Source organism: Rhinopithecus bieti, unplaced genomic scaffold, assembly GCF_001698545.2.
Source record: "Rhinopithecus bieti isolate Rb0 unplaced genomic scaffold, ASM169854v2 scaffold_24263, whole genome shotgun sequence".
Lineage (NCBI taxonomy): Eukaryota > Metazoa > Chordata > Mammalia > Primates > Cercopithecidae > Rhinopithecus > Rhinopithecus bieti.
This window is the reverse complement of record NW_016811410.1, coordinates 356,918-381,851: the sequence shown is the minus strand read 5'-3', so window position 1 is coordinate 381,851 and position 24,934 is coordinate 356,918. Positions and strand designations below refer to the sequence as shown.

Sequence of the window (24,934 nt, the reverse complement as noted above, 5' to 3'; positions counted from 1 at the left end):
GCCGGGACTCACCGCAGTACCAGAGCCACAGCTCCCGCGCAGCCCCGACGGCGGCGGAAGTGCGCACGACGTCACGTCCGGCTCGGCTGGCGGACGGTGGCCGACAGGCTGCGCCCGCCCGCGCCCGGGGTGATGCAGCTTCCCCCAGCGCTGTGCGCCCGCCTCGCCGCGGGGCCCGGGGCGGCGGAGCCGCTGCCTGTAGAGCGGGACCCCGCGGCTGGGGCCGCGCCCTTTCGCTTCGTTGCGCGCCCGGTGCGCTTCCCGCGGGAGCACGAGTTCTTCGAGGTGCGTGAACAAAATTGGGAAAAGGCAGTTGTAGGATCCAGGTGGGCCTAAGGCTGCGGGGCGGGGCCGGAGCTGGGAGTGGGCGGGGCCTGAGGCTGCAGGGCGGTGCTGGAGCCTGGAGTGGGCGGGGCCTACGGCTGCGGAGCGGGGCCGGAGCCTGGGGCAGGCGGTACCTGAGGCGGTGGGGAGGGGCCGGAACGTGACGTGGGCGGGGCCTGAAGGTGCAGGGCGGAGCCAAAGCCTGGGGCAGGCGGGGCCTATGGTTGTGGGGCGGGGCCGAGCCGAGAGGGTGGAGCCTACAGCTGTGGGGCGGGACCCGATCCCGGGATGGGTGGGGCCACGGATGTGGGCGAGGCCTGACGCGGGGGCCTGCCGCGAGGCACCTGGCCCCGCCAACGGCACACTTCTGCAGGATGGGGACGTGCAGCGCCACCTCTACCTTCAGGAGGTGCTCATGCAGGTGGCCGACGCGCCTGAGAAGCCCAGGTAAGCGGCTGCAGTGCCCTGCCAGTGCTACTTCTGCGCCGCCTCCCTGCCTCGTGCCTAGTCCCTGGGGCTGCGCTGCCGCCCCTCCATGTGCGGCTGCCCCACCAAGGCGCTGTGCCCGTCCAGCTTTGGCATGGCTGACTCCACCACCACCTAACCTGTTTGTGAAACTTAATTCATAAAAAGAGGGCTTGGGATCGCAAAAGATGCATGGGGGCTTAATTGGAGGTCTCAAAGGGAAACTGTGCAGAAAGTCCAGCTTGGTTCCTCGCACCAGAGGAAGGGCCCCTGAAGCAGGTCTCCTTGGCAGGGTGCCCGCGTTTGCCTGCCAGGTGGCCGGCTGCTGCCAGGTGTTCGATGCCCTGGACGACTACGAGCACCACTACCACACACTGCACGGAAATGTTTGCTCCTTTTGCAAGCGGGCCTTCCCTTCCGGACATCTGCTGGACGCCCACATCCTGGAGTGGCACGATTCGCTCTTCCAGATCCTGTCTGAGAGGCAGGACATGGTGGGTGAGGTCTGCATAGCCGCCGAGGCCATCCCCAGTGGTGACGGGCTCAGAGTGCTGCCCCCAGCTCTTGGGTGCACGGGGGCAAGGCCAGGGATACCTTTCCGCCCTTGGCAGCCCTGCTAGAGGGGCATGGTGGTGGGGGAGGGCCAGGGGTCAGAGGGAGGTGATGCCATCTCTGTTTCAGTATCAGTGCTTGGTAGAAGGCTGCACAGAGAAGTTCAAGACCAGCAGAGACCGGAAGGACCATATGGTGAGGATGCACCTGTACCCCGTGGACTTCCGGTTTGATAAGCCAAAGAAAAGCAGAAGGTAGGGAGCCTCCAGGCTCTGCACGTGTCTGTTGTTGATTTTAGGAAAAGGCTTGCAACCAGCCAGAACACATAGACTGTCAGACTTATTAAGCACTTGTGCATCACCTAATGGGTTGTCCACCTACGGGTACTTGAAGCCCTGGCAGCACAGCTACAGGTGCTTGTGCCAGCGGCCACCCTGCAGAAGGGAGGCTGGAGGGGAGCCCCTGGCTGCCCAGCTCTGTGCCGGTGGAGGCAGCAGAGGGGGTGTGGGAATGAGCAGGCACAGCACCTCTGCACTCACACCCCTTGGGGCTGTGCCTCTATCTCCTGCAGCAGTTGGCTGTGCTCACACATCATGCAGCCCTGGCTTTCTCTTCGTCCTGGTTGCGCGCATATGAACTTGATGCCAAAGCCATTTATTAACATGTTCTTGCCTAGAGCGCACTCTGGGAAATACTTCCTGGAACAATCTTTTTTTTTTTTTTTTTTGAGACAGGGTCTCGCTGTGACCCCCAGGCTGGAGTGCAGTGGTGTGATCTAGGTTCACTGCAACCTCCACTTCTCAGGCTCAAGCGATTCTCCCACTTCAGCCTCCTAAAGTGCTAGGACCTGCCAACACGCATCACCACACTTGGCAAAATGTTCTATTTTTTGTAGAGACAGGGTCTTGCTATGTTGCCCACTCTGGTGGTGAACTCCTGGGCTCAAGCAATCCACCTGCTTCAGCCTCGGAAAGTGCTGAGATTACAGGTATGAGCTACCACATCCAGCTGGAACAATTTTTAAATTGTGTTATATTTCTTCTTTTTTTTAACTGATTATTTTAGGTGAACCTTCATAATCATCTAAAATTGTATTGATCGAAGTCTTTCAGACTACATTTTTTCAAGTAGTAATTTGCTGTTTAAAATAAAATAATTGAGAGAACTCACTGCAATATGGGAGGCTTTACAAAGACTTATGTATAAAGTACTTGTCTCCTTTCCAAGGGATCATTTTAAGGAGAAAAACCCTGCAATGCTGGATTGAGACATTCGTATTATGGAAGAGACTAGTTTATAGTCTCTAGTTAACTTTAGCAAATTTCTCACACTCGTAAAAAGACCTGTGGCACCGTTGGCACCAAAAATACTATTTTCAAAAAAAGTATGATTGTTACAGTTAAGTTTATAAAATGCAGGCTTTATTATATAAACAACGACCTTGCTGTAATCATTTTCCTTTTCCCAGTATCCTAAAAACCACACTATAAAATTAGACTATGCCAAAATAGAAAATATGCTACTTACAAGGAAATCCAGTTTCTTTCTTGCACATTTATTTCTGGGGAACACAGGGGCTGTAGGAGCCATGCAGGGCTGCTGCTCACTGCTCTGTCCCCGCAGCCCAGCCTCAGTGGAAGTCCCAGGGGACAGTGGAGAGCGGTCAGAAGGGGAGGCCATGGAAATCTGCTCCGAGCCTGTGGCGGCCTCCCCTGCACCGGCCGGTGAGAGGCGGACCTACAGTCATAGGTCAGTGTCCAAGCTGTTTCTGAAACACGTTCTCAATGTGTGTTCGGTGCTGAGGATTCTGGGTTGCACCCTGGGCCGCTGCTCTTCTCATACTGAATTCAGAAAGGTAACGCTGGGTAAGAAAATCGGCTTCCGATTTTGCCGGAGAAGAAAGTCCAGATGTTTCAGGTCCTGTGAATAACTAAGTTTCTCTCGCATACTCTGTTTTTGAGCCACTGAAGTGCAGGAATGCCAAGCACCACTCACTTTTCCTCATTGTCTGAGTGGGATGAAAAGAGTCTCACTTGCAGTTGCTTCAGTTACAACCCAGGCGTCTGCTTTTCTAGCGCTACCTGTGCCGTCTGCCTTTCTAGCATTACCTGTACTTGTATTGGGTTAAAGTTGATTTCAAATTAATTTGGGGAAAACAGTGAACAATTGGGGAAAAACATCATCAAAGACTCTAAATAGGTGGAAAGATGAACTTAGCGTTCCCTGCACCTGCTTACAGATGCCTGGACTTTGGCCTGTGGATGAGCCCCAGGGGGCTGGGGCAGTAGGGGTCTCCACTGGACAGACGTGGGGTAGCAGGAAGTCTCAGCCCCAGAGGACTTGGCAGGAGCCGCCGTCTCCGCTGAGTTCTTCCCAGTGGGTGTGCGTCTGTGGCCGGCGGGGATCTCCCACAGGAAGTAGGTCTCAGACAGGCTGTGGAAAGGGAGCTGCCCGAGGGCCCAGGAGGGCTGGCTCTGCATCCCGCATGTTCCCAGAGTGAAAGAGAATGAGAAGAAGACACATGACTGCTGTTATGACCTGGGTTGTTGGTTGGCAAATGCAGCGTCTAATACAAACTTTCTTCCATCCCAGAATACCCTCTACCATCTGCTTTGGTCAGGGTGCTGCTCGAGGATTTAAAAGCAACAAGAAGAAAACCAAACAGTGCTGATAGATTCAGAAAAGAAGTGGGGGGCAGTCACCACTGGTGGGAGTGGCATCCATTGTGGGCCTTTCTCCGACCTTCTGCTGTGGCCACCCGGGGGCCAGGCCCTCACCATCCTCCCTGTCTCTGTTCCTCAACAAATGGCATCAGCAGCCATCATCAGAAGCAGTGAGGGACCCACAGATTCTGGAAACGACCTCGAGACACTATTGGGACTGAGATGCGGATGGCCTGCCTCCCCCTGCAGGGCAAACCCTAAGAATGTATTTTTAAACATATGAAATAAGTATTTTTCACTGATGGTCTTGTGTCTTCATTTCTGTGTTGAGTCAGGTGGGGAATGGTCATTGTTACCCATGTGTATTCTGTTTTCTACCCTCGGTTTTCAGGAAGATTTATAAAGTCCTGGCACCCCTCAGGCGTGGATGATGGGGTAGAATACAGCACTCCGCCTCGCCCCAGACCTCCTGGCTTTGGGAGCCACACCTGGTTGTCCCTGCCACACCACTCAGGGAGTAGACCCGGTGGGGGTAGGCAGTGATGCCCACAGGGAGGGGCACAGTGGCTCTGGGGGTATGGGGTGCTGGGGGTGTGTGGGGTGGTGGAGGGTGCTGCCCCAGAGGGTGCAGGACCCATCACTGGTGCCAGCAGGGACCACGGAGCCTGCAGCAGGAAACGCAGGCCGGGAGGCTGGGGCTGGCATTGGGTTGCAGGGAACACTGGGAGCAGTGTGTCCTGGAGAAACCGCTCTGTTTTGATAAAATTAGGGCTCTCAGGGACCCCCAACCATGTCTTCCTCCAGAGGCCCTGTTCCCACAGCATGTGACAGGTGCTCCTGGCCCCCCGCCCCCGGCATCACCTCAGAGCCCCTGGCATCACCTCACAGCCCCGGCATCACCCCCGCCCCCAGCATCACCTCACAGCCCACTCCTTTTGGGGCTCTGGGTCTGGCTGGAGGCAGCTGGTGGTCATCTGCAGCTGCTGCCCAGCTCCACAGGGTGATGCTGAGAGCTCTCCAGCAACCTGGAATCAGGAAATCTCAAGGGCCTCAGGTTCAGAGCTGACATCGCTCAGTGCTTTGTGCTCTGAAAACTGAAGGCAGGTTCCCAAGCACTCAAGGGAAGACACTAAAGCCTGAAGCCCAGGCCTGGGTGCATAGGTGAAGAGAGGCTTAACATGCACGTGTGTGGAGTTGGAGATGAGCAATGGCTGAGGGTGGCTGTGGCGGGGTCGCCCGGGGCCGGTCAGCTGCTTGAGAAAGCACAACACAAGAAAAATGCAAACATGCACATTTACTGCTTGTTCTCTATCTCCCCGAAGAGATCCTGTCCCAGCCCATCAAGTCCTTCTCCAGCTCCTGCATGAGCTCCCTGCACAAGGCCGGCAGCACAGCCCTGGTGGCAGTGCTCCACGAGGATGTGTTAGCCCTTTCCACAACAGCAGATTCTGCTAAAACTCTTTTGTTCACAGCAGGACTGTTTTATACTCTTTGGGGACTGTAGGTCCTGGGTTCCAATCCTAGCTTCATCTCTGCCTGGAAGCTATTTGTTTATTCTGTCTCAGTTTTTCTTCTGACAAGTGGGGAGTGTAGAACTTTGGTATGAAGAATGTTACTGATTTTTTTTTAAAGCCAGCATCGTAATTGTACGTGGGCTGCATCCATTTCTAAGGAGATGCTCATGTTTCTTTTCTTTCTTTTTCTTTTTTTCCTTTTTTTTTGAGACAGCCGTGCTCTTCTTGCCCAGGCTGGAGTGCAGTGGCATGACCTTGGCTCACTGCAACCTCCGCCCCCCAGGTTCAAGCGATTTTCCTGCCTCAGTCTCCTGAGTAACTGGGATTACAGACACACACCACCATACCCGGCTACTTTTTGTATTTTTAGTAGATACAGCATTTCACTATGTTGGCCAGGCTGGTCTTGAACTCCTGACCTCAGGTGATCTGCCTGCCTCGACCTTCCAAAGTGCTGGGATTACAGTCGTGAGCCACCGCGCCAGGCAGAGATGCTCATGTTTCTGCTGCAAGACCTGTGAGAGCTGAAGCCAGCTGGACTTCCTGGGTCCAGTGGGGACTTGGAGAACTTTTCTGTAGCTAGCTAGAGGTTTATAAAATGCACCGATCAGGGCTCTGTAAAAACGCACCAATCAGTGCTCTGTAGCTAGCTAGAAGTTTTTAAAATGGACCAATCAGTACCCTGTAAAATAGACCAATCAGCAGGACATGGGCAGGGACAAATAGAATAAAAGCTGGCCTGACACACACACACACATAAACACACACAATCCCCTCCCCCGCCCAGCCAGCAGTGGCAACCCGCTGCTGTTCACAATAAATCTTGCTGCTGCTCACTCTTTGGGTCCATGCCATCTTTAACACTCACCGCAAAGGTCTGTGGCTCCATTCTTGAAGTCAGCGAGACCATGAACCCACTGGAAGGAACCAACTCTGGACACATCTGGACGTGGCTTCCAGGTCACAGCTGTCAAGAGAAGACTCAGACAAGACACAGGATGGAATGCCCACAACCCCCAGACACAGAGATGGAAGGGCCGCACCCCCCCCAGGACACAGAGATGGAAAGGCCGCACTCTCCCTCAGGAGGCAGAGATGGAAGGGCCGCACCCCCCCAGGACACAGAGATGGAAAGGCCGCACTCTCCCTCAGGAGGCAGAGATGGAAGGGCCGCACCCCCCCAGGACACAGAGATGGAGAGGCCGCACTCTCCCTCAGGAGGCAGAGATGGAAAGGCCGCACCCCCCCAGGACACAGAGATGGAGAGGCCGCACTCTCCCTCAGGAGGCAGAGATGGAAAGGCCGCACCCCCCCAGGACACAGAGATGGAGAGGCCGCACTCTCCCTCAGGAGGCAGAGATGGAAAGGCCGCACCCCCCCAGGACACAGAGATGGAGAGGCCGCACTCTCCCTCAGGAGGCAGAGATGGAAAGGCCGCACCCCCCCAGGACACAGAGATGGAGAGGCCGCACTCTCCCTCAGGAGGCAGAGATGGAAAGGCCGCACCCCCCCAGGACACAGAGATGGAGAGGCCGCACTCTCCCTCAGGAGGCAGAGATGGAAAGGCCGCACCCCCCCAGGACACAGAGATGGAGAGGCCGCACTCTCCCTCAGGAGGCAGAGATGGAAAGGCCGCACCCCCCCAGGACACAGAGATGGAGAGGCCGCACTCTCCCTCAGGAGGCAGAGATGGAAAGGCCGCACCCCCCCAGGACACAGAGATGGAGAGGCCGCACTCTCCCTCAGGAGGCAGAGATGGAAAGGCCGCACCCCCCCAGGACACAGAGATGGAGAGGCCGCACTCTCCCTCAGGAGGCAGAGATGGAAAGGCCGCACCCCCCCAGGACACAGAGATGGAGAGGCCGCACTCTCCCTCAGGAGGCAGAGATGGAAGGGCCGCACCCCCCCAGGACACAGAGATGGAGAGGCCGCACTCTCCCTCAGGAAGCAGAGATGGAAGGGCCGCACCCCCCCAGGACACAGAGATGGAGAGGCCGCACCCTCCGGAACACACAGGTGGAGAGGCCAGGGCCCAGCTGTGCACGGATGGCTCTGGGCTGAAGTGCAGCCGTGAGGGCCGGTGCCGGTCTCCGTCCTCCTTCACAGGAAACAGGGAGGCCGGGGCCGCCAAGCCCCGTCCCTTCATCCTCCGGCCCCTGCGCCCGCTCCTCACAGGGACAGGCTGTGCCCGTGTCTGCTCCACCGCCAGCCGGCCGATACCCCGGGGCGTGAGGAGACGAAGACCTCAGGCGACCCATCGCCGTCCTCCCCTTTCCCCGCGGCCGGGTCGGCACGGCTGGCTGCAGCGCCACCTCCCGGAGGCGTCGGCGAAGTGTCGCCTTCTCCGCTGGGCGTCAGCTCGGACACCGTGGAGGGACGCGCTTGGAGGATGTGGGTGGCCCCGTGGGGAGCTGCGCAGAGTCGGCGGTCGCCGTGGTCCTGGCCCAGCTTCCAGGCCTCCCATCGCCAGGGGCAGGCGGCTGGGAGCCTGTGGGAGGAGGTGTGGGAGCAGGCAGGGGTCCGCAGACATCCTCCCGGCTCCAGCCACCCTGAGCGAATGTAAGGCCTCTGCCGCGGGCCTCAGTTTACCCATCTGTAGATGAGCAGGTGACAGGTGAGCTCCAAGAATTAGCCAGATTTGAAGCCCAGTGCTGGGAGCACAGTGGACACATTCCTTGACTCCTACTGTCCCCCTTGCCCCTCTCTGCCTCTCACGCTTATTCACGTGCACAGACGATCCACTCCACCTCCTTTCTGTATGTGGTTCCGTGCTCACACTCACACACGCTCACACAATCCACGCCCCTCCTCTCTGTATGTGTGTCCCTGCTCACACACACGCTCACACTCATACACACAATCCACACCCCTCCTGTGTCCGTGCTCACACTCACACACGCTCACACACTCCATGTCCCTCCTCTCTGTATGTGGTTCCGTGCTCACACACACACATGCTCACACTAACACTCTCACACACACACACTCCACACCCCCTCCTCTCTGTATGTGCATCCCTGCTCACACACACATGCTCACACTCATACAATCCATGCCCCTCCTCTCTGTATGTGCATCTGTGCTCACATTCACACACTCATATGCTCATGCACACACACAATCCATGCCACCTCCTCTATGTGTATCTGTATTCACGCTCACACTAAGACACACACAATCCACACCCCTTCTCTTTGTATATGCACCTGTGCTCACATGCTCACACTAACACTCTCTCACACACAATCCACACCCCCTCTCTGTGCATCTGTGCTCACACACATGCTCACACTAACACTAACACAATGCACACCCTCTCCTGTCCGTGCTCACACGCTCACACACACATAATCCACACTCCCTCCTCTCTGTGCGTCTGTGCTCATACACACGCTCACACTAACACACGCACCCTCACACACAATCCATGCCCCCTCCTCTCTGTATGTGCATCCATGCTCGCACACAGGGAAGCCAGAAGCCCCTCCCCCCCCACCCTGTTGGCTTTCATGTGGGTTGTGTGGATCTGGAAACCTAAATTCCTGATTTTGATCATTGCATGAAGCTCACGTAAGAAAATGCCCTTGTTTGCGGGGAATCCACACTGAAGTATTTAAGGATAAAGAGGTCACTTCCTCTGAGTGCAAGGAGTTGCCAGGCCGGGTGGGAAGGGTGGGACTTACGGCAGCTCCAGGAGCCCCTGGGCCCTTCTCAGCTCCCATCTGGCTCCAAGGGAATGGGAGATGCCCGTCCCTGGGGCAGAGCTTACCCCTCCTCAGCCCCCACTCCCCACTCCCCACTCAGATGCCCCGTTCACTCATTGGCTCAGAAAAAACGTTAGGTAGGTAGCAGCTAAAGAGATGACAGATTATTGATAGATGATAGATAACAGATGGTAGGTGATAGATGATAGAAGATAGTAGGTGATAGACAATAGGTGATCGATGATAGATAATAGGCCATAGACAATAGGTGACAGATAATTGATAGGCTGGTAGGTAGATAGACAAGGTGGTGGAGTGTGATAGAGCGGATGGGGTGGAATGCCAGATGCTAGAGTTTGGATGTTAACATTTGACCCCCAACGTTCAAGGTGGGGCCTGGATGGAAGGTGTTTGGGTCATGGGCAGACATGAATGGCTTGGTGCCACTCTCAAGGTAACGAGTGAGTTCTTGCTTGATTACTTACTGTGAGGAATTTTTTTTTTTTGAGTCTTGCTCTGTCGCCCGGGCTGGAGTGAGCGGCACGATCTCGGCTCACTGCGAGCTCCGCCTCCCGGGTTCACACCATTCTCCTGCCTCGGCCTCCTGAGTAGCTGGGACTGCAGGCGCCCAGCACCACGCCCGGCTAGTTTTCTGTATTTTTAGTAGAGACGGGGTGTAGCGTGTCTGGAGTTGGCTCCTTCTGGTGGGTTCGTGGTCTTGCTGACTTCAAGAATGAAGCCGTAGACCTTCGCAGTGAGTGTTGGAGCTCTTAAAGGTGGCATGGACCCAAAGCATATACAGCAGCAAGATCTACTGTGAAGTGTGAAAGAACAAAGCTTCCACATTGTGGAAGGGGAGCCGAGCAGGTTGCCCCTGCTGGCTGGGGCATATGGAGGGTGGTGGCCAGCTTGTATTCCCTTATTTGTCCCTGCCCATGTCCTGCTGATTGGTCCATTTTACAGAGTGCTGATTGGTCCATTTTACAAACCTTTTGCTAGCTACAGAGTACTGATTGGTGTGTTTTTACAGTGCACTGATTGGTGCATTTTTACAAACCTCTAGCCTAGGCTACAGAGTTTGGCTGGGACTGGCTGCATTTTACAATCCTCTTGTAAGACAGAAAGTTCTCCAAGTACCCACTTGACCCAGGAAGTCCAGGCTGCGCTTCATCCTCCCCCAATCGCGTTTCACCATGCTAGTCAGGGATGATCTCGTCGCCTGACCTTGCCTGATCCACCCACTTTGGCCAACCAAAGTGCTATGATTACGGGTGGTGAGCCAACAGCACCTGACCCGACTGATTTTTTTTTTTTTTTTTTTTTTTTTTGCGGACGGAGTTTTGCCCTCTGTCGCCCAGGGCGAGCCTACAGTGGCGCGATCTTGGGCTCACTGCCAAGACTCTGCCTCCCAGGTTCACGCCATTCTCCTGCGCCTCAGCCTCCTGAGTAGCTGGGACTATAGGTCGCTCACCGACACCCAGAATAATTTTGTAGTTTTTTTTTTTTTTTTTTTTTTAGTACAGGGAGCGGGGCTTTCACTTGGCTGTTAGCCAGGATTGGTCCTCGATCTACTGACCTTGTGATCTGTGGGTGAAGATTCACCCAGGTGCCGAGGCAAGAGGACTGAAGGCCACAAACTGTTTCAGGTATAATAAAGGAAATAGTTAGAAAAGGATAGTTAAATACAAATTAGATATAGAGATGATCGTGCGACATTATCAATCACTAGTATAAACATTATTAATCATCAGCTGTTTAATATTACTTCTTTGCTTGTGTTTAATACTGAATATTAACCAAGGAATAACGGCGGGTATAGGCCGTCAGGTGCTGAAGAGCATATTGCTGAGAAGTGCAACCTAGAGGCAATGAGGTTGAGCCTTCTGTCACGCCCGCATCCATAAGGGCCCCGCCTTGAGGGACCTTGGTCAAGTGGTAATGGCCCAGTGTCTGGGAAGCGCACCTGTTACTTAGCAGACCCGCGAAAGGAGTTCCTTTCCTTGGAGGAGTCGGGGGACACTCTGCTCACCAGCTTCTTTGTGGAAGGCTGGAATATTATCCAGGCCTACCCACAGTCAGTCTGGCGGCCTAAACCCCTCCCTGTGTGCCTGTGCTTCAACTGTCACGCTCCTTGTCCACTTTCATGTTCCTCCCGTACTCCTGGTTCCTTCTTTGAAGTTCGCCAGTAGACAGCGGCTAGAAGAAATAGTAAAAGTCTTAAAGTTCTGCATCTTTCCATAAGTGCATTAGGCAAGAAAACGACTGGACATATGCTGCCGTGCCTGTTCTACTTCTGCCTACCTAGCAGGGAAGGGCCCCTGTTGTCCTGTGATCACGTGACTTGTTTCACCTTGTCAATCACTTAGAAGATCGACCCTCCTTACCCTGCCTCCTTACTCTTGTATGCACTAAATATTAGCGCGCCCAGCCATTCAGGGCCACTACCGGTCTCCACGTCTTGGTGGTAGTGGTCCCCGGGGCCCAGCTGCTTTCTCTTTATCTCTTTGTCTTGTATCTTTATTTCTTACAATCTCTCATCTCCACACGCGGGGAGAACACCCGCTAAGCCCCGTAGGGCTGTACCCTACAGTGATCCGCCCACATCGGCCTCCCACAGTGCTGGGATTACAGGCGTGAGCCATTGCTCGCGCCTAGCTGAGAATTGATTGTTATAGTCTGGCATGGCCAGGTGCAATGGCTCACACCTGTAATCCCAGCACTTTGGGAGGCCAAGGCAGGTGGATCACGAGGTCAGGAGTTCGAGACCATCCTGGCTAACACAGGGAAACCCCATCTCTACTAAAAATACAAAAAAACTAGCCAGGTATGGTGGCGGGTGCCTGTAGTCCCAGCTACTCGGGAGGCTGAGGCAGGAGAATGGTGTGAACCCAGGAGGCAGAGCTTGCAGTGAATGGAGATCACGCTACTGCACTCCAGCCTGGGTGACAGAGCAAGACTCTGTCTCAAAAAATAAAATAAAATAAAATAAAATAAAAATAAAATAATAAAATACAGGGGAAAAGCTGTATTTTAATTCAAACATCAGCCATGCAGAGACTCCCTGCCCTCATATATCCCAGCTGAGGCCCCAGGCCCCCAGCCCTCCTCTCTTGCAGGCCATTAGGGCCAACTCAGTTCTGAGTGTGCCTGTTCAATGCCCTTAGAAGCCCAGCAGTGAAGGGTGTGGTGTGCATGGCCCTGCCTTCCCTGACCCCACCTGGCTGGCCTCCAGTTCACCACAGCTTCCCTGGCAGGCCCAGTTCACAGGCTTCCTGGGCACTGCCCACTGTTCCAAAGCAGGCCAGTCCCACTGAGCTGGGAAGCTGCCTAGACCCCCACCTTGCCAGCAGGCCTGGGAGCCAATGGTGGGGGTCTTCTATCCACTCTTGGTCTGAGCATCCAGCCCTGTGTTCACAACCAGGACTCCAGTGACTATCCAGTCCCCTAGCCCAGTGCCCAGGAACAGGTTAGATCCACTGGCGCTGGCTCTGGCAGCTCCCTTGATGCCGTAGAGGCTGCCCTGGGCTGTTCTCCAAGTCACTGGGCTCCATGCTGAGATCAAGGCGGGGCTTCCCAAGCGGATCCCACCTGTATGTGAGGCCCCCACCCTCCACCAGGCAGTGCAGGAAATGCCGGCCCCTCCTGCCTGAAGCTGCTTCCAGTGGCTCGCGGGACCGCCTAGGCTCTGTTGCTGTATCTCAGCCGCAAGCCCTTAGTCCCAAGGCGCGAACTCCCCTCCCACCAGGTGGGGTGTCTGGGCCCCAGGCGAAAGGGATCCGAGGAGGACAGGTGTTTGGGTGGGCGGCGCTGCAGAGCTGCAGCTGGTTGGGGTGGTGCAGGCGGTGGGTGAGATCTGCCAAAGTCCATTCCCTGTAGTGTTCAGTGCCGGGAGTTGGCTGGGGCTGAGATGGGGATGCTGGGGCCGGGGTGGTGATGCTGCGGGGGGACTCAGGGCAGCTCTAGGCTCCCCTGGCCCTTCAGCCTTACCATCTTTCATCTGGCTCCAGGGACAAGGGAGACCCCAGACCCCAGGAGCCAGAGCTCACCCCTCCTCAGGCGCCACTCCCCACTCAGACGCCCCCATTCACTTCTTTCTTCACTTGGTCATTTATGACTGTGGGCCGCACATCTAGGAGACAGAAGCTGCTCATGGGTGCCGCCCAGAACCAGGGGTCAGCGGGGAGGCAGACACTCCTGTCAGAGGGGGGACGCCCGGGACCCAGGCCCAGCACCCGGTAGATGGTGGGGGTGGAACCAGCAGGACAAGGGACTGGGCAGCGGTTAGGGATGGACCCGAGGCTCCCCTGGGTGGGCCGGAGCCCCGCCATTAAGGCATATCCCGGTGGGGCTTGGACAAGGCCGGGACCACGCAGCGCGAGGATGTGCGTGCTCTGCCTGGGCGCGCCACAGCTTCCCGGGAGCTGCCCCCACGGAATCTCTCCTGGGTCCTTCGGGGGTCCCTGGGGGGAGCACAATGCCGGCCTCACTCACAGCTGGCGGGGTGGGGGGCGGGAGAAAGACCAGCCGGGCAGAGGACGCGCAGGAGAGATGGAAGACTTTGGTGAACGTGAAATCTTTACTTAGAGAAAAGCGACAGAGTCAGAGACCCACGGGGGCGGGGCTGCAGCGAGGGCGCCTGGGGGCGAGACACGAACACGGCGGAGAGCATCGGGCGACGCGCTGGTCACAGGAGCTGGCGGGGGACGCTGCGGAGACAGAGCCCGAGGGTTGAGAGCGGCGACGCGGCCGGGGGCTCCCCACGGACACCGCGCCCCACCGCGGGCTCGGATTCACACCCCCCACTCCCGAGGTTCTGGCGGGCCGGGTCGGAGAGAAGAGGGACGGGTGGCGGGGGTCTCTGGCTCAGAAGCGGTGTCAGGAGGCCAGGAAGAGACCTGGGCAGAGCCGGCCGGGGCCCCGCGGCGCGCACCTACCCCGGACCGGGCTGCGGGGCCCGAGACCATCACTGCACGGGCGGGGGCGCCGCGCTCCCGGCCGCCTTCGGCGCCGCCTCCTTCTCCGCCTTGGCCGACGGCTTGCCGGGGGGTTCGGTGGCCGCCGCCGCCCCAGCCTGGGTGGGCCCCTTGCGCTCCTCCTTGGCGGCGCGGTAGCCGTCCCCCCAGGCCGCCGGCGTCTCCGTGCCGTGCTTGCGGCTCAGCGGGTAGGCCCCGATGGCCGCCAGGATGCTGCGGTGGCGCTCGGGGTCCATCTCCGTGTAGTACATCTCCAGGGTCAGCGGCGTGCAGATCTTGTGCTGCGGGAAGGGCTGGGTCAGGGCCGGCGGGCTGAGCCCTCCTGTGCGCCCCGGTCCCGGGCCCTCCCGCTTCTGCGGTTGGGGGCACTGCGGACAGTTTGTAACGGAGCCATGGTTTCAGGACACCGAAGGTCAGCCTCCGGTTCAGAATTCAGGGCCCTGGCGGGGGGTGGGGGGGCACAGAGCCAGGAGGTCGCGGGTTGTAAGGGGAGGGGGCCACCCAGGGAGAGGGGCGCAGACACCAGTGGACCTGCTCAGCCAGCGAGGCCTTTGCGAGCGCGCTCCAGAACGTAAACCATGGAGTTAAGGAGAAAAGGAGATTTTACTTCTGATAAATAAAAGGCTTTCTAAAAACACACTAAATGCTATAACTATTATTGGCAAAGAGATTAAAAAAAAAAAGGATGGAAGAAAATATTTGCCAAATATGTAGGGAGCATTAATATCATGTTATATAAAAATAAAACTTCACACAAATCACTCAGGAGGACAGATGACCCCTAGAGAGACGGCTGGATGGCGACCTTTTCTGCCTCATCTTTTACTTATTATTATTATTATTTTTTTGAGACAGAGTCTGGCTGTGTCGCCCAGGCTGGAGTGCAGTGGCCGGACCTCAGCTCACTGCAAGCTCCGCCTCCCAGGTTTAGGCCATTCTCCTGCCTCAGCCTCCCGAGTAGTTGGGACTACAGGCGCCCGCCACCTCGCCCGGCTAGTTTTTTGTATTTTTTAGTAGAGACGGGGTTTCACCGTGTTAGCCAGGATGGTCTCGATCTCCTGACCTCGTCGTGATCTGCCCGTCTCGGCCTCCCAAAGTGCTGGGATTACAGGCTTGAGCCACCGCGCCTGGACTTACTTATTTTTTAAATTACAAGAAGAGAAACCCATCACTAACACATCTTTTCTTTTAAATTTTCAAAAGATAGAATTTCATGTTCTAGAGAAGGTACAGGAACATGGCTTTGGAGACCACGTTCCCCCAGCAGCAGTAGACACCCCTGCCACCCCCTGCCTGGACGCTATGGGAGGAGGGGCAGCTCCACTGCCCCCCACCAGAGCTCTGGCCCCCTTACCCGCAGCAGGAAGCCGTCGGGGCAGGTGAACTGATCGTACCAGATGGCCTTGTACATGATCAACACGCAGCCCAGCAGTGCCATGGCGAAGGCGATCATCCGCGCAGTGGGCAGCTGGCAGGAGGGCAGAGAGGGGCTCAGCCACGCCAGGTGGGGTCGCCTTTGTGGGGAGCCCCTCAGGGGCTGGGGCTGGCACAGGACCATCCCCGCCCTCCAGTCTTGATACCCCACCCCTGCCCTGGGCAGCCAGTGGCTTTTCCGACTTTTCCGAGGGTCAAGTGTACAGGCATCACCTCTGGGGGCCAGGCCTTGCTGGCAGCCCCTCCACTGGGGTTCTGGAGACATCTGCCACCAGGTAAAGTGATGTGGCCTTTGACCCCGGTGGGTCTTGCAGGAATTTGCAGCTTCCCTTCAGTGTGGGCTCCACAGGGGATGGGGGCCACAGCCTCAGGTGAGTCGGAGGCTGCATTCACCAGGCCTCCCAGGGGACTGCCCACAGTGGGTGCTGTAACATGAGCTGCAGACTGGAACGTGAAGCCAGGGGCGGGGAGCCCTAGCAGATCTTAATACTGGAGAATGGAAGGCTTTGGAAACAGTCCACTAAAAATGACTAAAGCTATCTTAATAACGTTGAGAGATTTAAACAAGAGGATGAGAGAAGATATTTGCCAGATATACTGCAGAAAGTATTACATAGAAAGCCCGTAAGTCACTGAAGATGAGACAATGACCCTCTGGGCAAACAGGCAAGCACTACTGGCCAGCGCTTCCCAGGAAGAGAAACATCTCAGGAGCACCACCATTTGGTCAGTCCGCACCTGCAGCCTTGCGAGGGGGCCTGATGACTGCAGGGCAGTTGGAGGCCAGCTCTGGGCGGGATGGCTCACTGCCACCCTCTCCTCCCAGACAGCAAGGGGACTCCAGCCCGGCCTGGCCTGAGCCCAGGCACCCCCAGCTGCCTTCCACCTTCTCCCCCTGCCCTGAGCCCCCACAGTGGGTGGGGTGAGTGTGGTTACCCTGCGCCCTTCCTCTGGGTGGCTGCAGTTCAGCCTCTGGCCCTCCAGGTCAGGGAACTTCTTCTGCTGGTCTGGGGAGGACAGCTGGTATTCTGTCTGCGTCTTGATGACCACCTGTGAAAAGAGATGGCCATGGCCTCAGTGGGCAGCTGACAGGGACCCAAGAGAGCCCTGAACTGAGAGGGGAAGGAGCCAGGCTCAGCTTCGTGGCAGTGGAGTTGACCCTGACCATCTCCCAGGACCGTCTGGTGAACGGCAGGGCTCCAGCAGCCACAAAGTTAGGCCAAGGGAAGGTGGACACTGAAAGTCTGCTGGGCACATGGCAGCCCTGGGCTTGGCCTGGTTGCTGACGGAGCCCCTCGCTTTGCCTGCTGCCTTCAATTCAGGGTGCTGGAGAATTGCCCTTGGCCAGCAGGGGTGGTCCTCCTGTCCCGGGTCCCCAGCATAGATGCTGCCCCCACCTCCAGCAGGGAAACTCGGGGTACCCTTCATGCTGCACAACTCCCTAGCAGGTCAAACTGGGCTGGGCTAGAACTGAGCTCTTTGCTTCTCCCCAGTTTCTGCTATAAGCACCCCCAGTGGTCACTTGCCCAAGGACCTCCATATCTCAGGCTCAACCCAGGACAGGGCCATGCCCCGAGGAGAAGGGTGGGAAGCGTTGCCTGCTGGGTGCCCTGTGGACAGCACGTGGGCAGGCTGCTGTCTAGGAGGCAGTGCGTGAATTCTTGGTTACCCGTCGGCCAGTTTGCCCAGCTCTGGCATATGGGGGAGCTGACCAGGAGGTCACATAGAGTGCCCATGGCCAACTGGGGTTTTGGTCCCCATGGTCCTTCTGCTTGCTCTACTGCATCTGGGAAGAGGCCACATCTAGACAAACCTCACCCCACACCCCTTTGTTCCCAGGGGAGCCTGAAAAGGGACCCCACGCTGGCCCAGGCCCTCACCTGGTCAGGGAGCGGCGGCTGGAGCTGGCTGACGTCCAAGGGGCTGATCAGAGGCACACTGTCCATGGCAGCCCCATCCTGGTCCCCAGGGTCTTTACCTGGCTTCCCAGAGAAGCTGCAGCCCAGCTTCACCATGGTGGATGGCAGTGCTTGTCCTGTCCAGAGACAGACAGGGTCACTGCCCACAGGCTGCCCCCTGGACACCCACGCCAGCTGCCTCTAAAGCCAGAGGACCCTGAGCTGGTCCTAATGCTCCTCACACCAGAGCCAGGGACAGGCTGTAAGTGGTCAGGCCAGCCTCCTTGGGCAAACCGGTCAAATCCAGCCAGATGCTGGGTACTGTACCTTCTCGACCCCTACAGCCCCCCTGGACCCCACAGCACTGCAGGGGAGAACACCCCAACCAGTGACTGTCCATGAAGCCGGGGGAGTCTTCCACCAGCGGCTGCTCTAGACAACCTCCTCTTTTTCCTTCTTCTTCTTCTTCTTCTTTTTTTTTTTTGAGATAGGATCTTGTTTTGTGGCCCAGGTGGGAGTGCAGTGGTGTGATCCTGGCTCACTGCAGCCTCTGCCTCCTGGGCTTAAGCAATCCTACCATCTCAGCCTCCCGAGTACCTGGGACCACAGGCGCAAACCACCACGCCTGGCTAATTTTTACATGTTTTGTAGAGGCGGGGTTTCGCCAGGTTGCCCAGGCTGGTCTCAAGCGATCTGCTTGCCTCAGCCTCCCACAGTGCTGGGATTACAGGAATGAGCCACCGCGCCTGACTCTAGACAACCTCCTAAAGCCGACAATCCCGGACATCAGTCTGGAGAGTTGGGTTCCAGACTCAGCACATAAAAATGCTGGAGATCCAGCTAAATTTGAATTTCAGATAAGCAACGAGCCCATTTTTAATATAAGAACATCCCTCGCAATAAGCGGCGTGGGACGTGCTTATCCTGAAGTCAGTCCTCGTTCTGTCCGGCGACTCTGCCCGAGACGCAGGAAGTGAGACAGAGCGGCCACAAGAGGGCACCCGCGAGTCAGCCCAGCTGCGAGCCCGACGCTAAAGGCCGCGGAGAGCCGGGCCCCTGCGGAGCTGAACGCCACAGCAGGGCCCCACTAACCCCGGAGAGGCCGAGGGTGCTCGGCTTCGCCTTCAGGCGGACCTCCTAGAGAAAAGGAATGTATCGGATGACCTCCGAGCTGATGGATGGAAAAAGCAGAAAAACAAAATGTATTCAATCAATCAAAGGAAAAAAAGAAAGGTCCTCTGTGCAGTAGAAACGGAACCTGCGGCCCGGTGCGATGGTGGCGCCTGGGGTCCCAGCTACTCGGGAGGCTGAGGCGGGAGAATCGCCTGAACCCGGGAGGCGGAGGATGCAATGAGCAGAGATCGTGACACTGCACTCCAGCGTGGGTGACAGAATGAGACTCCGCCTCAAAAAAAAAAAAAAAAAAAAAAAGAAGAAAAAAAAAAAAAAAAGAAAGAGAATCTGCCATTGCAACCTTCTCACAAAGAACTCCAAGCGCAGACAGCATCACCACAGCATTCTACCAACCATTTACAGGGAAAGTAATGCAAACGTCCACAAAACTCTTTCAGAAAGACAAGGGAGCACTCACCAGCTCCTGCGGCCAACGTAGCCTCAGTCCCCTAACCCAGCACGGACAGCATCGGAGAGGAGCTCACAGGCCAGCCCCCTCCACACGCGCACACCACTGCGAAGCCCCAAAGCTCAAGCAGGGTGAGTCCAGCGAATACAACAAGGCAACATATGACAGGTTGGGTGTATTCTGGAAATGAAGTTTGGCTTAATATTTGGCAAGCAATCGTATTTTTCACCGTATTAACAGAACAATGAAAAAGCGTATCTAATCCATTGCTAGAGGAGTAGAAGTAACTCGGTAAGACTCAGGGCTCATTTACTATTCCTCGGACCCATTAGCGCACTAAGGCAGGCGGTGAGTGCTGTAACCCAGTAACAGTGAACCACAAAATCCCCACAGCAAACCTCACTGAATGTGAATCCTGAAAGCGCCTTGATCTGCGGTTCTACAAGTTAGGGCGCTAAAGGTCTCAGCCAATGCTGTAGGGTAGGACAAAGAAATGAGCTCTAGTGCCAGGCAAAAATAAACAATACTCTGATTATTCACCCATGAAACACTTTCTGTGTTTTGAAACCCCAGAAGAATCTATAGACTAATCATAAGGATCAAAAAGTGAGTTTGGCAAGGCTGTTGGATTTAAGGTATTCAGAAATCAGTTACATTCCTATATGTGAGTGGCAAAAATAAATAAATATATAATTTATTGAAGTACTCAATTTAAATAATATCAAAACTATCAAATCCTCAAGAATAGGTGTAAAAAGAGCTGAGGAACAGGGACAGGGCAGGGCCTCCACATGGAAACCAGGGAACATTGTCGACAGAGACCAAGAAAAGCTAAATCCCCCAAGTAAAGGGGGAAGGCTGTGTCTATGGATTTGGGGAGTTTCCATGTTTAAACAAATTACCCACCCCCAAATCTATAGATGCAGTAAATCTTAATCAAAATCCCAACAGTTTTTTAAATGAACTTGACAAGCACTGTCATTTTACATGGAAGGCAGAGGGGCAGGAACACACCAAGTATCTTGGAAAATAACATGGGCTGCCGGGCGTGGTGGCTCACGCCTGTAATCCCAGCATTTTGGCAGGCAGAGGCGGGTGGATCACAAGATCAGGAGTTTGAGACCAACCTGGCCAACATAGTGAAACCCCGTCTTGACTAAAAATACAAAAATTAGCCAGGCATGGTGGCACACGCCTATAATCCCAGCTAGTTGAGAGGCTGAGGCAGGAGAATCGCTTGAACCTGGCAGGCAGAGGTTGCAGTGAGCTGAGATTGTGCCACTGCACTCCAGTCTGGGTAACAAGAGCAAAACTCCATCAAAAAACAAACAAAAAAAAAACAAAAAAACATGGAGGCGGTCTCATTTGCCAGGGTCTGGCTTGTTGCACAGCACTGGAAATGGAGTGGTGTGGGGCTACTGTGTGGTGGAAGAAGTCCCACATGACACACTTTGCACACACAGACCCTGATTTGCAGTGTGGCTGCCTCTCAGTAAACCTCTGTCCGCATCAAAAGCAGTGAGCCTGATCCCTACCTCACATTACACAGAGAAGTCTACTCCAGATGGATAAACCTGAATTGGAAAAGCAAAACAATAAAGCACCTCAAATTTAATATAGGAGAAGATTTTTCTGATCTCAGGGAGGGAAAGATTTTTTCATTAGGACAAGAGGTACTAACCACAAAAGAAAATATTGATAAAATGACTTCATCAAAACTATGAACTTCTGCTTATCAAAACAGCCTTCAGAAAATGGTAGCAGAAACCAATACTGGGAGAAGACAGTTGCAACCCACAAATGATGAGGGTACATTGTGGGCTGAACGATGTTCCCTCAAAAATACATTCAAGTCTTAGGATCTGTGTGAAGGGTGCCTTTGAATGGGACCTTATTTGAAAATAGGGCCTTGCAGATTAATCAAGCTAAAATAAACTCGTCCTGAATCAGGGTGGGCCTTGATCCAAAACTAGTATCCTTATTACAGGGAAATTAAGTGTAGAAGAGTGCTATGTGTAGACGGAGCAGGGACTGGAATGATGCAGCTGAAACCTAAGGATTGCTTGGGCCACCAAAAGCTGGAGGAAGCGAGGAAGAAGCTCCCCTAGAGGCTTTGGAGGGAGCATGGCCCTGTGAACACCTTCATTTTGGACTTCTTGACTTTAGAACGGTGAAAGAATTTATTTTAAGCCACCTGCTTGTAATCTGTGACAGCAGCGCTGGGACATCCAGTTAACTGCCAGAGCCAGCAGTGATCACTTTTTCTCGCCTGGCAGTGGCCAGGCTCCACTGCGAGTTCCAGGTGTGGGAAGGCGCCACGGGAACAGGAGCAGCGGACCCGCGGTCACAGAGCTTCTGCCCAGCTGCTGCCACTCAAGTACAGATAATGCGCAGGCATCTGCGTGGAGAAGAATCTAAGGGTGGACGGAGCTGAGGATGGAATGATTGCAAGGTGGAAGGATCTGAAGGGAAAGGATGAAGGATTGTGCCGATGGGGGGAACGATCCAAGGGGTGAGGGATCCAAGGGCAGAGGGATCCAATGGGGGAGGATTGCGCGGGTGGGGGTGGGGTGGAGCGGAGGGAGTCGAGGGTGGAAGAATCTGAGAGGGGAGGGACCCCAACGGGGTGGGGGAGGGATCCGAGGGCGTAAGGATCCGACACTGGGGGAAGGATCCGAGGGTGGAAGGATCTGAGGCGGGAAGACTCAAACTGGCGGAAGGATTCAAGTGGGGTAGGATCCCAAGTAGACCGGAAGTATCTGAGAGGGAAGGTTCTGAAGGGAGAAGACTCTGAGGGGGAAAGATCTGAGAGTGGAAGGCTCTGAGGCGGGAAGGCTCTGTGGGCAGAAGGATCTGAACGGGGAAGGACCTGAGGGGGGAAAAATCTGAGGGCGGAATGATCCGTGAGTGGAAAGTTCTGAGCGGGGAAGGATATGAAGGGGAAGGACCTGAGGAGGAAGGATCTGACGGTGGAAGGATCTGAGGGGGAATGATTGAGGGGAAGGACCTGAGAGCAAAAAGTTAGGAGGTGGCAACTTTCGCCTGGGGAAAAATGTGAAGGTGGAAGGATCTGATAGGGAAGCATCTGATAAGCAAGAACCTGAGGGCGGAATGATCTGAGTGGAAGGCTCTCAGTTGGGAAAAATATGAAGGGGAAGGATCTGAGGGGGAAAGACCTGAGAGTGAAAGAATCTGAGAGGTGTGGAAAGACCTGAGAGGGAAAGATCTGAAAGCGGAATGATCAGAGTAGGGGAGGATCTGAGGCGGAAAGGCTCTGAAGGGGAAAGCTCTGAAGGATCTGAGGGGGAAGGGCATGAGGGGGGAGGGGCACGAGGGGGAAGGATCTGAGGGGGGAAGGATCTGAGCGGGGAAGGATCTGAGGGGGAATGATATGAGGAGGGAAGGATCTGAGGGGGAAGGGCATGAGGGGGGAGGGGCACGAGGGGGAAGGATCTGAGGGGGGAAGGATCTGAGCGGGGAAGGATCTGAGGGGGAATGATATGAGGAGGGAAGGATCTGAGGGGGAAGGGCATGAGGGGGGAGGGGCACGAGGGGGAAGGATCTGAGGGGGGAAGGATCTGAGCGGGGAAGGATCTGAGGGGGAATGATATGAGGAGGGAAGGATCTGAGGGGGAAGGGCATGAGGGGGGAGGGGCACGAGGGGGAAGGATCTGAGGGGGGAAGGATCTGAGCGGGGAAGGATCTGAGGGGGAATGATATGAGGAGGGAAGGATCTGAGGGGGAAGGGCATGAGGGGGGAGGGGCACGAGGGGGAAGGATCTGAGGGGGGAAGGATCTGAGCGGGGAAGGATCTGAGGGGGAATGATATGAGGAGGGAAGGATCTGAGGGGGAAGGGCATGAGGGGGGAGGGGCACGAGGGGGAAGGATCTGAGGGGGGAAGGATCTGAGGGGGGAAGGATCTGAGGGGGAATGATATGAGGAGGGAAGGATCTGAGGGGGAAGGGCATGAGGGGGGAGGGGCACGAGGGGGAAGGATCTGAGAGGGGAAGGATCTGAGGGGGGAAGGACCTGAGGGGGAAAAATATGAGGGGGAAGGATCTGAGGGGAAGGATCAGAGGGGAAGGATTTGGAGGTGGCAGATTTTGCGTGTGGAAAGAACTGAGGGGAAGGACCAGAGGGGGAAAGGATCTGCGTGGGGGGGGCAGTGAGGCTGAAAAGCGAGGGCTGGATAGGAGATGGGGGAGGCCACTCTGAGCCGGAAGGAGCTGGGCGAGCGGAGACAGGGTCCCCAGTCGTGGACCTGACCACGCGCTCTGGGGCCCTAACCCGTGCCCCTTGTTGCTGTGCGTTCATCACAGGCGACCCTGTGCCCGGCCGGGCTTTTCCAGAAGAGGCCGTGCAGTGTCCCCCGAACACCCACCCCGGGCTGGAGACTCTGCCTGAGGTGGGTCCCCACGTGGCCCAGGCAGGGGCAATGGGCACTCCGCGGACGAGGTTTCACGGTGCAGCCAGAGTCCCTGTGTGTGCAGGTGGAGACGGACGAGGCCCTTCGGGGCTTAAATACAGGAGAGATCCATGGAAGCGGAGTTGGAGCAGCCGAGGGCCAAGAGTCCGGGGAATGAAGTGGTTGTGGGGCGAAGGCGGCGCGCGCCGGGGCTTGAGGTGGAGCTTGGCCCGCGGGGTGGGGTACCACCGAGGAGGAGGGGTCGGGGGTTCTCCCCGGAGCGGACTCCCAGAGCAAGCCCAGCCTCTGTACAGATGGGAGAGGGGGGCGGAGAAGGGGGCGCAGTCACGGCCCGCAGCGCCATAGGGTAGAGGAATGCCCCGGGGGGCCGGCGCCAGGGGTCAGGACCCCGCCAGGAGGAGCTGCGCTTCTGGGGTCTCCTTCGTGCCAAACTTCAACTCCAACTCCTCGGACGGCCAATTTACGTCATCGCGGGTTTGCATGGCAATGGAGACAGGCCCGAGAAGCGTCTTCAGGAAGAAAAAGCCGTTGGGGGCCCACTGGAGCCTCGCTTCTGGTTCCAGGCCCAGCGCCCCAGGCGGAATGCGGGGTTGGAAGCGGGGACTGGCCTGTGTGTGGGGTCCAACCCTCCCGCCCCACACACCAGACCGTCCCTTTGCACTGCTGCATCATGGGGGCCTCCTCCCACGGAAGGCACGCGGCTCGTGGAACTAGGGGGCCGCCTCTGCTCCTCCTCCCGGCCCCTCCCTGCACCTGCGCTGTCGCGGCATCTTCTGCGGGTCCCCAGCGCCCCACCCGCCGCGTTCTGGCAGGGAGGCAGTGCCCGGCTCCTGTCTCTGGGGCAGGGGGAGGCGTGGGATGCTGACGGCAGATGGGTGGGGGCGCGGGTGAGCGAGGCCGTGCGGATGACAGATGGATGGCGGGGGCGGGGGTGCAGGCTCTCAGTCGAAAGTCCATGGTAGCTCGGCTGGAGGTCATGTCCCAGACTCGCTTTCGCATGCGTCCCCCAACCTGGAATGCTGCGTCACGCTGGGGGGTGCGCGCAGGTGGGCTTGTGTGGGCCGGGCAAAAGAGCGTGTGACTGCGGATCCCTGAGGGTCCCGCCCCTCCCCCGCGGGCGCCACTGCAGCCTCCCGCCCCTGGCGCTGCCGGCGGCCGTGGCTGCCCGGCTGATTTAAAGGCAGCTGCACTGCGGTGCCGGCGCAGCCCCGCGGAGGGGAGTGGGCGCGCAGCTGCTTCCGCTTCCAGTCCAGCCACCTGTGGCCCCGCACCCGAGCCTGTTGCAGGTGGTTCCGGAGCCGCGCCCCTCCCGGCCTTCTGGCCGCCTCCTGCCTATCACGCAGACGCCCCCATCAAGACCACCCACCACCCCGCACCCCCGAGCCGGCAGCCGCTCCT

At 56.6% G+C, this 24,934-nt stretch overlaps 4 protein-coding genes across 9 annotated transcripts in view; 1 reads left to right on the top strand and 3 right to left on the bottom strand.

The window, feature by feature from the left end:
* Positions 1-371, bottom strand: part of TUBGCP2 (tubulin gamma complex component 2) — a 29,259-nt gene extending 28,888 nt beyond the window's left edge. Inside the window, exon 1 of one of the 3 annotated variants that reach the window (XM_017893817.1) lies at positions 13-371. The gene's annotated coding sequence lies outside the window, so the exon portion shown is untranslated. The remainder of the gene's footprint in view (positions 1-12) is intronic. The other 2 variants (XM_017893826.1, XM_017893819.1) reach the window with 2 other exon arrangements.
* ZNF511 (zinc finger protein 511) lies at positions 71-4,307 on the top strand. Of its 2 annotated transcripts, none has more exons than XM_017893829.1 (6): positions 71-285; positions 698-771; positions 1,082-1,292; positions 1,471-1,595; positions 2,965-3,090; positions 3,934-4,307. In XM_017893829.1, the coding sequence occupies exons 1-6, from the start codon at positions 133-135 to the stop codon at positions 4,010-4,012; spliced, it is 768 nt and encodes a 255-aa protein (XP_017749318.1). In that variant the 5' UTR covers positions 71-132; the 3' UTR covers positions 4,013-4,307. The 2 variants fall into 2 exon arrangements, with proteins under 2 accessions (XP_017749318.1, XP_017749319.1); XM_017893830.1 differs by having other exon boundaries at positions 84-285; positions 1,082-1,283.
* Positions 3,097-7,780, bottom strand: LOC108543382 (formin-2-like). Its single transcript, XM_017893828.1, has 2 exons — positions 6,387-7,780; positions 3,097-3,815 (listed from the first exon to the last, which is right to left on the bottom strand). Exon 1 carries the CDS (start codon positions 7,662-7,664, stop codon positions 6,501-6,503), a length of 1,164 nt encoding a protein of 387 aa, XP_017749317.1. The 5' UTR covers positions 7,665-7,780; the 3' UTR covers positions 3,097-3,815; positions 6,387-6,500.
* A 6,004-nt stretch (positions 7,781-13,784) lies between these two features.
* Positions 13,785-24,934, bottom strand: part of CALY (calcyon neuron specific vesicular protein) — a 12,341-nt gene continuing 1,191 nt past the window's right edge. For 2 of the 3 annotated variants that reach the window (XM_017893815.1, XM_017893814.1), the window contains 5 exons: positions 17,510-17,664; positions 16,566-16,679; positions 15,550-15,663; positions 14,157-14,476; positions 13,785-13,928 (listed from right to left, as the gene is read on the bottom strand). In XM_017893815.1, coding sequence (XP_017749304.1) covers positions 14,186-14,476; positions 15,550-15,663; positions 16,566-16,679; positions 17,510-17,644 — 654 coding nt within the window. In that variant the 5' untranslated portion in view covers positions 17,645-17,664 and the 3' untranslated portion in view covers positions 13,785-13,928; positions 14,157-14,185. Of the gene's footprint in view, positions 13,929-14,156; positions 14,477-15,549; positions 15,664-16,565; positions 16,680-17,509; positions 17,665-19,118; positions 20,118-24,934 lie in introns of those variants that run through there. The other variant, XM_017893816.1, reaches the window with a different exon arrangement.